Genomic DNA, 15,341 nt, shown 5'->3' with positions numbered 1-15,341 from the left:
GGCATCACCACAGAACCTCCCGCGCAAAAGTACATAATCTTTCAGAGGCAAAGAATTGAGACCTACATTATCTATTATACCGTCGGGTCTAGTGTAAATAGCCTATAATAAATTAGGGCTGTCTGCCTAACGTGGTCTGCATATACTGGCTACCATAGAAAGCAATCTCTGCGGACAACCATGATGCAACGCGCTCTAGATTTTCCTGCGTCTCATATCAATACTGTCATATATTATTCCCTCTCATTCCATAGTTTTAATACGAGAGATCTTGCATTATCTTCTGCACCTGTTAAATATAAAGACGTGCCTGCGTACGGAGAGCGTTCGCTTCGGTAATTAGAAATTCGAGCATTGCCGATAGCCCTAACATGCCGCGCGCCAGAATTATTTTGTTAGAAACACAAAAAATAAAAAGTACCTATGTAAGCGACAGAATATCTAAGAGATATAGAACATAAACTGGTCTATCAACATAGCGGTTTTAGCATGAATGGAACCGTAGGGTGGCGTCTAAACCCGGATTAACAGATTCGGCTGTGGCTTGGATATGTAGGCATGTTATAGGACCTCGGTAGGGCCGTATGTACTCTGTACGCCGCGGGACAGTGGGAGCAGCACTCGACACAGAATTATTTCTCATGGCAATCAGATAACGGCTACAGTAAGTCGTTGAAAAGCCACGATAAGAATCCTTACCGTCTAGGCAGTGCAAAACCTATAGCATCTGTCTGGCTAGTACGTGCTCGCAATGATATATGGTCACGTACGGGTTATCCGGTTGGGAATAAACTAACCGAAGAATATCACTATTAGGTGGATCCCTACACACGTTGGTGTGTGTGGACGGCAATAAATTTACCGATAAGGAAGTAAACGGGCGCTTCTTAGTGCGGAGATGGGAGCTGCAACCGGAAGCAGAACGGGTGAACTGATAATTCGTCTGGTCGTAGCTGCTAAGAGAGCGGTTCACTAGCGAATTAGAGAGCTATGAGAGAAATAGTGGGAGCGGAAAATAACTTCCGCATCTATAAAGCGCTTAGTGTAGGCGCCGAATAAGACGCTTCGTTTATACGAGGGTTTGTCAAAGCCACAATATGTAATTTTGATTCAAATGCGCACAACAAGGATCGGACATTTATTATTCAAAATCAAGGAAGTAGAAACAGATCGATACAATTGTGATATAGGGTCACAGACGCTAAAGCATATTCTTATATAGTGCCCGCGGTATATTATCCCACGTACAAAATTGTGGGAGTAGTTATGGGCAGTTAGTATCGAGGAGACTGATTACGATAAGATCGTGTCAAACTCGTAGGCCACCTGCTATGTGGTCAACTTTATGCACCGAATAGGTCTCTAGCAGTTTCAACACGTGGGATTCGAGAGCGACGACCAACCGATAGGCCTCGCGGCCATAGACCTAGGTGTGGAAGATAATGGGATGGGTATTAGCTAATGACGACAGGTGAAGTTGTAGAACGAGAAACTAAGCCAGAATCGACAAACATGCCATCTAACAACTGGCTAGAGAAACCTCACCATCAATTGAAACTAAGACAGGGGGGGGAGCAGAGCATAGGGAGAGCGAGAGGGAGAAGTAAAAAGTGAGAGTTAAAGCATGGAAGATGGAGGGTACACTCTATGGCAGTCATTTATATTTCTTATGTATAGGTTTATAGGGTTGTGGGTTTATGGGTTGTAGGAATGGGCTGGTTCCACACTCTCTACAAATCAGCCTCTGTATACCCTCTAGGAGCACTATATGATCCCAACTCGGCGTTTGGCTTCGAGTTCTTGCTTCAGCTGGATGAATTGTCTGCATAGTCATACGCGATTAGTTAGACTGCAACAGGTTAATTGTACTTTCTTTGATTGATTGATTGTACTCCATACGAAGTATAGTCTACGATTTATATACATGCTCCGTGTGGATTAGAACTTCGGGTGCTCCGTGCTACCCTGCAGAGACTGATTACAAATCCCCGGGCCATTTAATTACATATTCAGGGCCTCGTTTCCTTGTCCCATGAATTATCATAGATTTAACCACGCACATACTACTGGGATTTGGTTCATGTGCTTTTCATTTGGGTAACAGATGTGGATCGAAACTGCAACCTAGGCATCTGATTAAGAATCACAAGCGCTATATGGAACACATATTAAGCACGAACAGGAGTAACTTTAGCAACCTCCTTCAAATCCCTACTACTGAATCCAACCCGCATAATAAATTCACCCTCAGGAATGAGCCACTTCTGAGAAACAATATCCCAATAACTCAGATCTCTACGCATCAACTCAAATTCAACGGTGCGGGACTCGCCGGGAGCCAAAGAGACCTTCTCGAAACCGCGCAGCTGCTTAGGTGGTGTTCCCTCAGGCGTACTATCCGGGAAGGTAACGTACAACTGGGGAACAGCTGCACCCTCGACATCACCAGAGTTGGTAACTGAGACGGTGATGTTGTAGAGTGTCGCCCAGAGAGCGGGATTTCCGCCAGGCTGGACGGGCTGCTCTTCAGGAATAGAGGGGATGGAATCAGCCACAGGCTTAGTAGTGAGGTTGGAGAGGTTGAAAGTCGTGTATGAGAGACCGAAGCCAAATTCGTATTGTACGGAGATGTCCTGAGCGTCGAAGTGACGGTAGTCGATCTCGAGCTTCTCGTCAAACCAAGATTGCCAGTCGTCCGGGCCCTTGGTGGACACCTCGGTGGTGGGTGGGGCATTGTAATCGGTATTGTTCTTGGCGATTGTGTAGGGAAGATGGCCAGAGGGATTGATGTCACCATAGAGGACGTCCACGATGGAGTTACCGGCTTCCTGGCCTGGGTAATGTGCGGCGAGGATGGCAGTGACGTTGGGGTGGTTGGCGAAAGGGAGAATGTTGATTCCGGAGGAATGGGTAATCACGACTGTATTGTTACACGACTTGGCGACGGACGCGACGACTTTGTTGCCGTCATAGTCGACTGTCAGGCTCTCGCGGTCGGCCCCTTCTTCGGCCCAGGTCTTGAGGAAGACAAGGCACACGTCGGGAGTGGTAGGAACCCAGAGGTCGGTGACGCTCCCGGTCGCAATCTGGGTGTTGTTTAAGAAGTATTGGACGAGAGCGTTGTCTTTCTTAGCGCGAGTCTTGATAGCCTCGAGTGGGGAGACGAGATAGGTAAATCGGCCGGTACCCGAGCCACCACCAGATGCCAAGTTTCCGAATTCGAAGGTTGCCTGATTGACAGCACCCATAGTGTTCTCGCCCGCGTCGTTGCCAAAGATGGCGATGTTCTTAGGGGCCTTCAACGGAAGAACCTGCTTCTCGTTCTTCAACAAGACAGTAGCCTCAGCTGCAAGCTTACGGATCAGCTTGGCGTGGTTTCCGCGGACATCACGGCTTCGCTCCCCAGTGAGGTTGAACTCGCGGAGCCAAGTTGACCGAGGCGAGAACGTATTCAAGTCGGCGGATGAAGGGTCAACCTTGGGATAGTTCTTATCCTGGCCGAGCCAGTAGTAAGGGGTCATGATGCGGACGATCATGTCATCGACCCGAGATTCATCCACAGTGCCATTATTGACAGCATAAGTCACGTTCTTGCCGAAGAAAGAGCCGGCTTCGGGAACCGTGCCGTAGGGTCCAAGACCACCGGGCATATTCATGTCGAGACCTCCCTCAATAGAGGCAACACCGGAGTGAGTGCCACCCCAGTCAGACATGACGTATCCCTGGAAGCCAAGCTCTTCCTTTAGCAGGCCGTTGAGCGCCTTGGAGTTCTCACAAGCATAAGAACCATTCAGACGTTGGTATGAGCACATGAAGCTGGCAGCCTGGGCGCGAACAGCATTGGCAAAAGGCCAAAGGTACAACTCGTGCATGGTGCGGTCATCAATGTTAGAGGAAAGTGCTTCTTGAATAACATCCGTGACGGTTCCATTCGTGTCGTAAGTAGGGTTGCGCTGAGTTTCCTGTTCGTTGCCGATAAAGTGCTTAGCAGTAGCTTGCACGCCAGCGTCTTGGTGGCCACGGATAGTCTCCTCCATAGCAACGCCGGTCAAATAAGGATCCGCAGCAAAGCCTTCCCAGTTTCGGCCTGCATAGGCAGAGCGGCCGAGCGGACCAGCAACGGGGCTGAGTGCAATGTGGGCGCCTTTAGCTTTGAACTCTTTTCCCATAGCATACCCTCGTTCATAGAGGAGAGATCTGTCCCACGTGGATGCCACGGTGACACCGGCAGCGAAGACGCTAGCATAGTCGGCGACTCGAATTGACAGGGGGCCGTCCTGCAAGCAAAGGCCTGGGAAGTCGAGTCGCGGGATAGCGACGATATTTCCCACACACGGACCTGGCTGGCCGGTAACCATGTCGGCCTTCTCATCGACCGTCAGCTTGGCCACAAAATTCTGGGCTTTGGCGTAGGCTTTCTCCCAATCGCCTGATCCGGTAGCATTTGCTGTAGTAAGGATTAGAAGGATATTTAAATTCAAAGGAGTTGACTAACAACATACGTGAGGGAAGGACAGCAGGTGAGTGTCCATAAGGGCCCAGAATAGTTGTGTTCTTGGGTTGTACATAGCCGAAGGCATCTTCGCTTCGACCAGATCCGTCAAATGATTGTCCATTGACCAGTGTGGCGGCCAAAAGCCCTGAAACCACGAACTGAGTGACGCAGGGCATTTTTCGTAACTTTGTTAGAGAGGAGAAACTCGAGTGGTCTCTGGAAGTTAGGTTCTCCCCGGACCCCTTCTTATAGTCCCCCGCAACTCGGAAGCCGCCATCGGCATCGGAACCGAAGGCCTTTACCGGAATATGGGGAAGTATAGGCCCGAAGTTTTGCCGGTCAGTGTAACATTGTCACCCGGACTTTTACCGAGAAGTGGCTTGAGGACATTTTAGGTTCGTGGGGGTGGTGGGGACCCCACACATTCCTGTTTCTGGGGAAACTTCTGCCCGTGCAGAGTGTAGAGTCAGTGCACACATATGACGCACTCTCTTTAATATATGTTCCGGCAATACTTCGGATGCTTGGTAAAGTTTAGTGGTCCTTCACGACAATGTTACTGGTGGGTATATCCACAAACTGACTTTGTGCGGGATTTTAATCTAGATTGTTACTAGTATACCAAGAGGGGCGGCTTAGGCTTGGCGGTTACGACCCATCCCGCGCTTTTCCTGATGTAATCTTGATTAACTAGGGTGGCGTAGTAGTCATGCTGACAATGTGGTTGAGGTCAGGTAGCATTGAGACAGATGGAGATGGGAAGAATCAGAAGGGATAGTGCAAGATCTCTGATATTGCGATGGAATAAGAGCAGTCCTAAATGGTTATGACCTGCATTGAACCTCTTGGTATAGTCCATATGCTTCATATGCATGACTCGGCTTCTGTAGTGTCCACTCACCGGCCCAAAGCCATGCTGTGTCCTTGTATCTGAAACAAAAACCTTGGGGTAAAGGATTTATAATCATTATAAAAGCAACATTAGTAACCTTATTAAAATCCACTAGCAAATATATCCCAGGGTATACACGGAAAGGTCCTCTTTCCGCTTTATTTCTGCCGTCTACCTACTGATAAAACTAAGAAAAAACCTCAAAAGACATACATCTAGACAGAATATTTGAAAAGACCGCTGAAGAGACGACTAAAAAAACATCATATTCTTGTAGTTATTAATTTTATGTGGTACCGATATCTACCTCTACCAAAAAATCCTATATAATCGTGCCAAGCCCAGCACGTACCCAGCACACAGTGGGCTCTACCCGATGCCGAATTTTCACATCCGTTTTGCACTCCATGTTACGATCAGACACATAGCACTAGATAGGCTTTCAATGTTGTTTGAACTATTTGTTGGTTTTCTCTTTCATTTCTTCCCCATTTCTAGCATTTTAGATTATCTATACTTTTTTATTCATAAATACCTAGCACGTAACATGGATTATTATATAAAATCATCAACTGGGATGGAACCGGCTATTAAATTAGCTACAGTGACATGTGCCTTACATAATTCAGTTTAATCCTACTTTCGAGCATGTTCTAATAATTATTTTTTTTATCGATCTGCCAAAAAGTTAACAAACATACAGATAGTCAGAGCAAGTTCCAACTTTCCATGAAAGAAACAAAGAAAAAAAACATACAACAGTGAGGATTCGCTGGTGGTCACCCACCCAACTACTAACTCACCGGCGTGTGGCTTAAGTACGGCTGAGCGGACGGGAAGTGTGACCTGCCAGTTCTTCAACAAAAAGAGTGCATTTTATTCAGAATACTAAGCATAGAGAGAGAAGGAAAAGAAAGAAAAAGATCTACTGGGCAGGATCCTTTGTGGGATCCTGTCGCAAACAAACAAGCCAAACAGATCGTCACATAACCCCCGGCTAAAACTGCATTCAGTCTCTGAATGCTGGCTTATCGTCATCAACGTGCTCATCGAGTATGGCATCATTCTGAGAGGCATCAACCCAGTCTTGTAAACGCATCGGGGGTCCAGGTTTGGAAGGATACCGGTCATGGAATTCTTGAACCTTCTGCGGTGCATGCCTGAAATTCCCTGCGGGATACCACTGTAGATCTAGATCATGCCCTAGCCACTGTACTCGGTACTGTAGCTTCCGGTAGTAGGTCCTCGCATCCAGCAATTTGTCGACTTCCCATTCATCCTCTTCGTTGATCCTGATTAGCGGAGAAGGATCAGCATGCTGTCCTGTCAAAGGTTCAGTTATTGCCGCTTTCCGTAGCTTGCTAGCATGAAAAACTGGGTGCACCTGGATTAAATCCGGCAATTTAAGTTCGTAGGAGTTACCGATTTTATTGACAATTTTGTATGGGCCACTCGCTAGGTGAGCAAGCTTCCGACCTGGCTGAGTAAGCTGCCAGTCTTTCGTTATCACGAAAACGTAGTCATTAACACCGAAATCTTCCTCTCTCCGATGCCGATTTGCCTATCGGACTTATAAATGCTGTGACTTTGTAATCTGCTCCTTTATCTGGGTCTAGATCTCTTATAGATTAGAAAGCATCTGCACGGCGTCTTACTCATTCGGTGTCACAGTTTCCTGGTCTCTCCAGTCGAAAGACATAGCCGGTTCGTATCCTCTCTCGATGAAGAACGGGGACTTCTTTGTAGTATCTTAGGGAAGGATAGAAGCTGCGAAATCTACCATTAGTAGTATTTCTGACCAATTATCCTGGTTCTGTTTAACGTACGGTCGTAGTCTCTGGGCCATGTACTGATTCGCAATCTCACTCTGACCGTCGGTCTGGGGATGGTATGCAGTTAATAACTTCCTCTTAATCCTAAGGATTCTACAGAACTCAGTCCAGAATTCGGAAACGAACTGTCCTCCGCGGTCAGAGACAATAGTCTCTAGGATGCCGGTGGTTCGTATCACATTATCGATAAACAACCGAGCCATCTGCTTCGCATTCGTATCTTTATAGCAAGGAATGGAAATCGGTCTCTTACTAAAGCGGTCAACTACCACAAAGACAGTGTCGTATCCGTGTCGGTCCTTCGGGAAAGAGCGGAAATCCATTAAAATATGCTGCTAAGGTCTCTCTGGGATAGGAAGGGGATGCAGCAGACCAGGGGTCCGGTCTCTCCATGCTTTAGTCCGCTTACAGACTAAACAATTATCCACATATCGCTTAATATCCATAATCCATCCGGGCCAGTGGTATCTTATAGAGATAAGCTTCTTTAGCTTTTCTATACCGGGATGTGAGGTCATTGGTTATCGATGTACTTCGTCAAGTAATCTAGCACGTAGATCATTTTCATCTGGAACTTCTAGGCGCTCTTCAAAGAGGAGGAGTCCATCTCGGAGGGTCCATTTCGGATTACTCCCTTCTTCTGCAATCCGCCGGAATTCGTTAAGCTCCGAACTCTCACGGTTTACCTACTTCACTCTTTCAACAATTTCCTGTACGTTCTCTGGTTAGATTAGGTTTAAATCCAGCGGACGAACACCCTTCTCTAGACAGTCTTCCGGTAAGAGCGTCAGCTGTCTACCATTATCGACACAAGGTGACTCCTTTCTTAATAACACATCTGCCACAATATTTTTCTTTCCTAGTCTATATTTAATCAAGAAATGGAATTACGAGAGGAACTCGCTCCACCTCGCCTGTCGTTAGTTCATTTATCGGGTGGTCATGAAGTATTCTAGGGATTGATGGTCTGTGAGAATCTCGAAACGATCCTGTCGCGCGAGACCCTCGAGCTCTGGTCTCCATTCCTGTAATGCACGGATGATAGCAAGGAGTTCCTTATCTCGCACTTCGTAGTTCAACTCTGCAGCCTGCATAGTCTTTAAATAGAAAGCCACTGGATGCCAGAAATCGTCATCTTCATAGTACTGAGACAATATTGCTCCTAACACACCGTCTAAAGCATCAGTTTCTACTCTTATTTTTCGCGCTGGGTCGTAATGACGGAGTATTAGTGCAGTGATCAGCTTCTCCTTTAGGAGCGTGAAGGCTGCTTCACAATAGGTAGACCACTCGTACGGGACGTCATGCCGCGTTAGTCGGTGTAGAGGTTTCGAAATCAGACTATATCCCTGGATGAATCGTCGATAGAAGTTACAGAACCCGAGGAAGGATTACACGCCTTTCACTGTCGATGGGGTCTTCCATGATTAGATCACCCGGATCTTCTCAGGATCTACCATGATGCCATCTGTACTCACGATAAACCCAAGGAACTTGGTCTTCGTAACAGTAAATTCACACTTCGAGAGAGCAACTTATAATCCGGCCTTCTGTAGGCGGGAAAGCACTTCTCTCACTTATCGCTGGTGCTCTTCAAGAGTCTCACTGTAGATAAGGATATCATCCATAAAGGTAACTGCGTATTCATCCATACATTCTCGTAAGATGTTATTCATAAACCGCTGGAACGTAGCTAGTCCATTCGTTAACCTAAATGGTGTCACTTTATACTTAAAGGATCCATATCGTGTCCTAAAGGTTATCAGATCTTCTGCTTCCGGGGTTAAACGAATCCGGTGGAAACCCTGTCTGATATTAAGCTTTATGAAATACTTTGCTTTACTGGTTCGTTAAAGTACTTCGTCGATCAGGGGAAGAGGGTAACAATCCTTCTTAGTAATTGCGTTCAGTTTCCGGAAATCCACACAGAAACGGAGTCCACCACCAGGTTTCTTCGCCATTAGGATTAGGGATGCGTAAGGGGAAGCGCTTAGCATAATAAAGCCTTTATCCAGATTCTTAATAATATACTGTTTCGCCGCTTTCAGCTCGTTAAGAGATAGCTTGTAAAGGGGACAGTAACCAGGTTATGCTTCGGCTTTAAGAACGATATCATGATCCACACCGGTTCTGTATGGGGGTAATTCGTCTGATTTCTTTTTCGAGAACACTTCGACTAGATCATGATACTCCGACGGTAATATCCTCTTAATCTCTCGGAGTTCGGGGTCCTCGTTACCGGATGACTTCACAGTGAGAATCCGATCTATCTCACAGAGTGAGGTAGTAAATATCTCGATTCCTCCGGTAGGATTTCTCTTCTTTCGTGCTTCCCATCTATCGAATCCGACTCTTCCAATTACACTGATATTAATTGTAGGAAGGGGAGATTTATCTTCCTTCTCGTAGGAGAGCGGAACATTTAGTATCTCATCCTTAATATTCCGTACCATCTTTCTCTGCTCTTATATCTGCCAATGACCGTACTGGCGCTCACGAGCGTGAGGGTAGATATCCCCCCTTAGCTTCTGCATCTGTGTAGTTATCTCTGCTAGCTCGGAGAGACGATCTCTTCGGTCTACGTCCTTCTGGTGAATATCGTCCTACGGAGATCTCTGCAGGATAACCTTCGGGGTTAGGACAGAGATCTTGCTTACCACCTCATCGAAAAGAGTTCTTTCATCTGGCCAAATCATTCGGTGTCGTCGGCAATCAAGGAGGACATCATGCTCAGCGAACCACATTCGTCCGAGAATCATGTCATATCGTCCTAGGTCTGCAATCAACATAGGGATCTGACGCTGAATCCTTCCATCGATACAAATTATAAGGACAGCCATATGTCGTATCGGCTCTGCTCGTTTACCGTTAAAACCTCGTACTGGGCATTCACGACTCAGTTTCTCCACTCTAAGTCCGAAACGCTTACTAAGTAATACAACCATTAACGAATTAATAAAAACGTATCCATCTGCTCCAGTGTCACCAAGTGCTAAAATAGAAAATGAGCGTCCATTGTGCATTAGCTGTGTATTGAAAACTAAGCTATCTCTGGGACCCCTAATCAACTTCTGCAAATCCAGCGAGAAAAGTGACACCTTCCGTCCGCCTAGGAGGGAGACTTCGCCTAGGCAGGAGCTTTTCCCGAATCGGTATCGGCTTCTAGCTCCACGATCTCGTCCACACGGGGAGGGTTCATAACGGGAGTAGTTATCATAACAGCGAGAGTCGGTTTCTTCTTCGGATAATCACGGGTCATATGTCCATGTTCCTTACAGTTAAAGCATCGTCCTTCTCTCATTAAGGTCTCTCTTTCAGAGGCAGATAGGCTCGGAGTGTACTCGCGCTTCACGCGGGGAGTGCTTAGCTGGTTCACGGTAGATGCACCTCCGGCGCCGGCAGCGGGGATCGTAGACCGGGTACGTGAGGAGGTCTTTGCTTCCTGCTGAAGACTGATCTCGTGAGCCATACTCTGGCAGCTCTGGGTGAATGCATCGAATGAAACGGTATTCTGGTTAACTGCCCACATAACTTAGCTCTGAAGCAGGTACGGGAGTTTCGAGTATAGGTCTCGCTTACGGTTCTCGGCGATAACGACAGCCTCTTCGGCGAGCTGCATGAACTCCGTAAGGAAATCAGTGAAGCTATCCTTAGGTTTCATCTTAAGCTTATGGTATGCTGTGTATGCTTCTGCACGTCTGTTTAGGTTCGCGAAGACAGTCTTTAGGTGGTGGATAATATCCTCAGCGTCTGCGTACGGAAAGCTGGCATCGGAACTCATCCGGGGAGCAATGTGTAGCTGAGCTTTACCTTCACAACGACTCTGAACGTAGAGCTTACGATGGACAGGCAAAGGGTAGTGGTCAGCATTCGCCTCAAGCTTCTGACGAATCACAGTCTCCCAGGTTTCGAATCGGACTTCCTTTCCATCATTCAACATAGGTGCATCAGGCATTTTTGTAGACTTTCGGTTAGCAGCGGCCTCCACAATCGGTGCGCCGGTACGGGTATTCTGACTCTGAAGATTCACGAGACGGAAGGCAAGGTCGCCGCGCTCACGAATAGCAATATCTCGGTGGGTAATAGCTTCGTCACGCTTAATACGGAGTGATTCATTCACGATATCAGTCTCAGTTCTATCTGCCTTAAGCACGACAATCTCATCTTCGAGTTCTTGAACCAGATTCTGCAATCTCTGGTGGTCACGAGCGAGTTCAATGAATCTCTCTTTGCTCGGTGTCTGGCGCAGTCGTGCGCGGATCGGTTATTCTTCCTCTTCATCATGTTCACCAGTGTCAACTGGTCTCTGCGGATCGGGGGTCGGGGTACTCGGTTCGAGAGCAGCGACAGGCTCCTGCTCATGGCTTTCGGCATCTTCATCAGGCACGGCAGCGGGTTGCCTGCCACGGTTCATCGGTGGGTTTCGCTTTGATCCAACCATCCTGATTAGTCAGATTCTTCGGTTCGGGTTCGGGATTAACGTGGGTCAAGGTCTTGGCTGTACGGTGCCAAGGAACGAAAGTGGGGATGTGACAGGGCCGAAACCAATCAAATTGATGGTTTGTACAGCCGTACTGTCAATGAGAATTGAGAGTGATGCTTAGTATTATGTGACCTGCCAGTTCTTCAACAAAAAGAGTGCATTTTATTCAGAATACTAAGCATAGAGAGAGAAGGAAAAGAAAGAAAAAGATCTACTGGGCAGGATCCTTTGTGGGATCCTGTCGCAAACAAACAAGCCAAACAGATCGTCACAGGAAGCCCTGTTTTCCACACCCTATGGTCGTATGTACTTGTCCATGTGTGGGATAGGCTTATAATATAAACAAACAAATTGGTCAATCGGCGAAGACATAAAGAACGTTGGAAGGATGTTTAGATGGAAGGTTAGCGGAGCTCGAATTAGTTTGGCGTAGGCTACTATGGCTCTGGAATCCATATTAAGCGGCGGCTGGCAGAAGCCGTACATAATACTCTTCTGCTGTTTTAAACCCCAATCCCGGATTTTTCTCTTCAGATTTTTCCTCTATACAAAAACTTCCAAAACCATACAAGAATCGTTAATTCCCTGAAAATATCCGGGCTATCTTTTGGAGGCCAAGAATCAAAGACAGTCCCCTTTTGCCATGACAGCCCTCCACAATACGACTCATACCAGCCAAGCCAATACGTGCTCACCTCTGTTATTAAGAACGAGCATTCTCGCCAGATATTAGTCCAACGGCTAGATAACTTAGGGACAGAGCTCCATAACTTGACAGAGCAGAAAAATCCCACCAACGCTGATTACCTTCTGCTTACAGAATTAACTAGAGATAGGTCAGTATTTAACAGAGGCGATTCAGATGACTACAGAGTTGGCAAATGTTTATAAGGAACACACCGGCCAGGACACCGAATTCTATACCGCTATGTCAAGACTCACTGTTAGTGAGTTCATAAGAACTGGCTCAGGGTCCTAAGAACCGCGGCAACTGCTACGACAGAGATTACGGATACAATTCTCAATGGTTTTCAGCGATCACATGTTTGCGGTGATGGTGTTTTCATTGCGAAGAGGAAGGTCGAGATCAGGATTGACAGCACCATGCCAATCCACTTCCATCCTTTGATGTGGCGCGAGGAATCTCAAACTCGTTGGCCGGAGCCCTGCTAACTGTGCCATCGAAGCTGTTATAGGTTTCCTCGAGATCGATCGAGGATATGTCGCTGTAGTTCTCCATTGATGATAATTGCGACGTAAATCAAGGGCCAATCGAAAGAAAAATGTTTGGATGAAAGCCCGAGAAAGAAAGTTTTGAGTTAGGATTTGAAACAACATAAATGAAAAATACACACTTATTTGCTTTTCCTGTAGGGAATATTACCAATCATCGACTTTCGGGTTAGAGACCGATCTCACGGATAGATCTAAGGTTACGGGTGGGGAAACATTTAAGCCGCCTTCGGAACCCGAAGCCAGGTGGGCCCAGGGATCTTAATGCCCGAGTCGGGAGAACTCAATTCCCCTAAGATATACTTATTTAACGAGTTTATTTGTTCCTTTTTATCGCTCGGTCTCTTCTATCTTTCTTTGTCTCACGACCTTCTCATCAAGCTCCCAAAGATGGCGCGCAGACCTGCTCGGTGCTACCAGTATTGCAAGAACAAAGTTAGTAGTGATCTGGCTACTTCACAACGACGTATCCCATCTAAGATAGAATTTTTCAGTCTTACCCTAAGTCACGCTTCAACCGTGGTGTTCCACATGGTAAGATCCGCATCTTTGATCTAGGACGGAAGAAGGCTTCTGTGGACGACTTCCCGTGCGCCGTGCACTAGTATCGAATGAATACGAACAACTGAGCTCAAAAGCTCTAAAAGCTGCACGTATCTGTGCCAATAAGTAGGTTAACTTAAGGTATAATTTTATCTTCATAATATAACTAACCTTTTTCTTATAAGATACCTCGTTAAGGTCGCGTATAAAGAGACATTCGACATGCGCGTCCGAGTTCATCCTTACCATATAATCCGAATTAACAAGATGCTGAGTGTTGCCGGTGCGGATCGTTTACAAACCGGGATGCGAGGCGCATTTGGTAAACCAGCTGGCAAGGTGGCTCGAGTAAACGTGGGTCAGATTCTGCTTTCTGAGCGAACTGTTGATCGTCATCGCCCGACTGCAGTGGAGGCACTATGTCACTCGATGTATAAGTTTCCTGGTCGGCAAGAGGTAATTGTTAGCAAAATGTGGGGCTTCACTCATTTACTACGAGCTGAGTATTTACGGTTAAAGGGAGAAGGGCTATTACGGAATGATGGTGCATATGTCCAGTTCTGTTGGCAGAAGGGGGAGGTGGCAGAGAATATGAAGAATTTCTCACAGGTATATCCATATGGCTCTGTTCGTGAACGATTAAATACGTCATAAATATTGTTGAAGTAGACCGGATTACCCCAACAGGCCGTTGCAAACTAGTCTAAAGAATATAACCAGAGCGCCCAAGGAAAAATCATGCGATATAGCCTTGCCTTGTTCACCTTACGATAGATGCTCTTCGAGTTCTAAGTTTGGTGGGTATGTTCAAGGCTATGTTTTTTTTCCGAGTTCTCTGGGCCGACTACGACTCAGTTCCACCACCTGATCCAAGTATTTCCACAACTCATCTGGTTTTCGAGCGTCCGTCTCCGTTCGGCAGTTGGGTATGTTCAGCGTCGAGGTACCAGGGCGAGTAGTCATCTTCTTGCGATGTCTCGTAAAAAACCCAATTCTGTCGATGGTGGAATCCAATCGGTCTGAGGGTTCTTCGAAGTCCTCTTATGAAGAATATCGAAGTTTGTTTTAGAACTAGTGAAAAGCTGCCCTGCTGGTTATTTAGGCATGTGGTTTTCAGGCGATCATCTGAACCTCTCAGAGGAACGTTATAAAATGACACACTGACAAATGGAAATCCGAATGTAAAACTGCGTCTGACGGTCGAAAGCAATGGACCAAAGGATTGAGCAATCAGCCGTGGTGAGCTAGGCGTAGAAATGCCCTCGGCACATTTTGTCTCGTTTTAATTCCTGCTTGAGAGGTACTAGGCGCATTGCCCAAATTTCTCAAGCTAATTGTGAAGGGGGTCAGCTCCCTTGCTGCAACAAGGCAGCATATGCTAGCGTGATAGCTGAGGGCGATCGTCATATCACTAGCTTAGGTAGCCATGTTGCAGCAAGAAACTGACTTCGCCCCCACCGTTTTCCTGGAGTGTTTGGTGATCAAATCATCAAACAGATGAACACAGGTGTCACTCCGTAATATAATCAGCATTGCTCGTCACATCACCCGCTAGGTTAGGAAGAAGGGGTGAAGCCGTGCCATTGAATGTGAAGATTGGAAAATCAAAAGACGAATTACGAAGTAGGGAATCCAGGATTTCGGACAATTTTGTCGGCTGACACGTGGTGATGGAAGGATGCTGCACATGTGCTGTTGTTCCCGAATTATTACCAGACATTCCCATCTAACAAGCGACCCCATCAGATTCCTACCTTGGCCTTCAATCATGCGGTTTTCTTGGTCCAACATTCCAGTCTCATTCCAGGATGCTTTACGCCTAACTTCATTTTGGATGCTCGAGCCTCGGTCACACTGGTATTT

General features: G+C 46.6%; 6 protein-coding genes across 6 annotated transcripts; 3 read left to right on the top strand and 3 right to left on the bottom strand.

Annotated features, from left to right (window-relative positions):
* Positions 1–567: 567 nt before the first annotated feature.
* On the top strand, positions 568–935 carry N7447_009228 (uncharacterized protein; the record flags this gene model as incomplete). The annotated part of the gene is made up of 2 exons (XM_057233490.1): positions 568–766; positions 817–935. Coding segments are annotated over 2 exons (318 nt in total), but the record flags the coding sequence as incomplete, so codon positions are not given.
* Positions 936–1,461: 526 nt separating this feature from the next.
* N7447_009227 (uncharacterized protein) lies at positions 1,462–1,830 on the top strand (the record flags this gene model as incomplete). The annotated part of the gene is made up of 2 exons (XM_057233489.1): positions 1,462–1,603; positions 1,742–1,830. 2 exons carry the CDS (start codon positions 1,462–1,464, stop codon positions 1,828–1,830), a joined length of 231 nt encoding a protein of 76 aa, XP_057083031.1.
* A 338-nt stretch (positions 1,831–2,168) lies between these two features.
* Positions 2,169–4,671, bottom strand: N7447_009226 (beta-glucosidase; the record flags this gene model as incomplete). Its single annotated transcript, XM_057233488.1, has 2 exons — positions 2,169–4,447; positions 4,503–4,671. 2 exons carry the CDS (start codon positions 4,669–4,671, stop codon positions 2,169–2,171), a joined length of 2,448 nt encoding a protein of 815 aa, XP_057083030.1.
* A 5,013-nt stretch (positions 4,672–9,684) lies between these two features.
* N7447_009225 (retropepsin-like aspartic protease) lies at positions 9,685–10,242 on the bottom strand (the record flags this gene model as incomplete). Its single annotated transcript, XM_057233487.1, has 2 exons — positions 9,685–9,822; positions 9,877–10,242. The coding sequence occupies 2 exons, from the start codon at positions 10,240–10,242 to the stop codon at positions 9,685–9,687; spliced, it is 504 nt and encodes a 167-aa protein (XP_057083029.1).
* Positions 10,243–10,346: 104 nt separating this feature from the next.
* Positions 10,347–11,660, bottom strand: N7447_009224 (uncharacterized protein; the record flags this gene model as incomplete). Its single annotated transcript, XM_057233486.1, has 3 exons — positions 10,347–10,738; positions 10,799–11,446; positions 11,510–11,660. 3 exons carry the CDS (start codon positions 11,658–11,660, stop codon positions 10,347–10,349), a joined length of 1,191 nt encoding a protein of 396 aa, XP_057083028.1.
* A 1,665-nt stretch (positions 11,661–13,325) lies between these two features.
* N7447_009223 (60S ribosomal uL16 domain-containing protein) lies at positions 13,326–13,540 on the top strand (the record flags this gene model as incomplete). Its single annotated transcript, XM_057233485.1, has 2 exons — positions 13,326–13,370; positions 13,430–13,540. 2 exons carry the CDS (start codon positions 13,326–13,328, stop codon positions 13,538–13,540), a joined length of 156 nt encoding a protein of 51 aa, XP_057083027.1.
* Positions 13,541–15,341: the final 1,801 nt, after the last annotated feature.

The sequence above is a fragment of the Penicillium robsamsonii genome (genome assembly GCF_028829455.1).
Source record: "Penicillium robsamsonii strain IBT 29466 chromosome Unknown utg000005l_segment0_segment0, whole genome shotgun sequence".
Lineage (NCBI taxonomy): Eukaryota > Fungi > Ascomycota > Eurotiomycetes > Eurotiales > Aspergillaceae > Penicillium > Penicillium robsamsonii.
The sequence above is the reverse complement of the archived record's forward strand: the minus strand, read 5'-3'. Positions and strand labels throughout refer to the sequence as shown.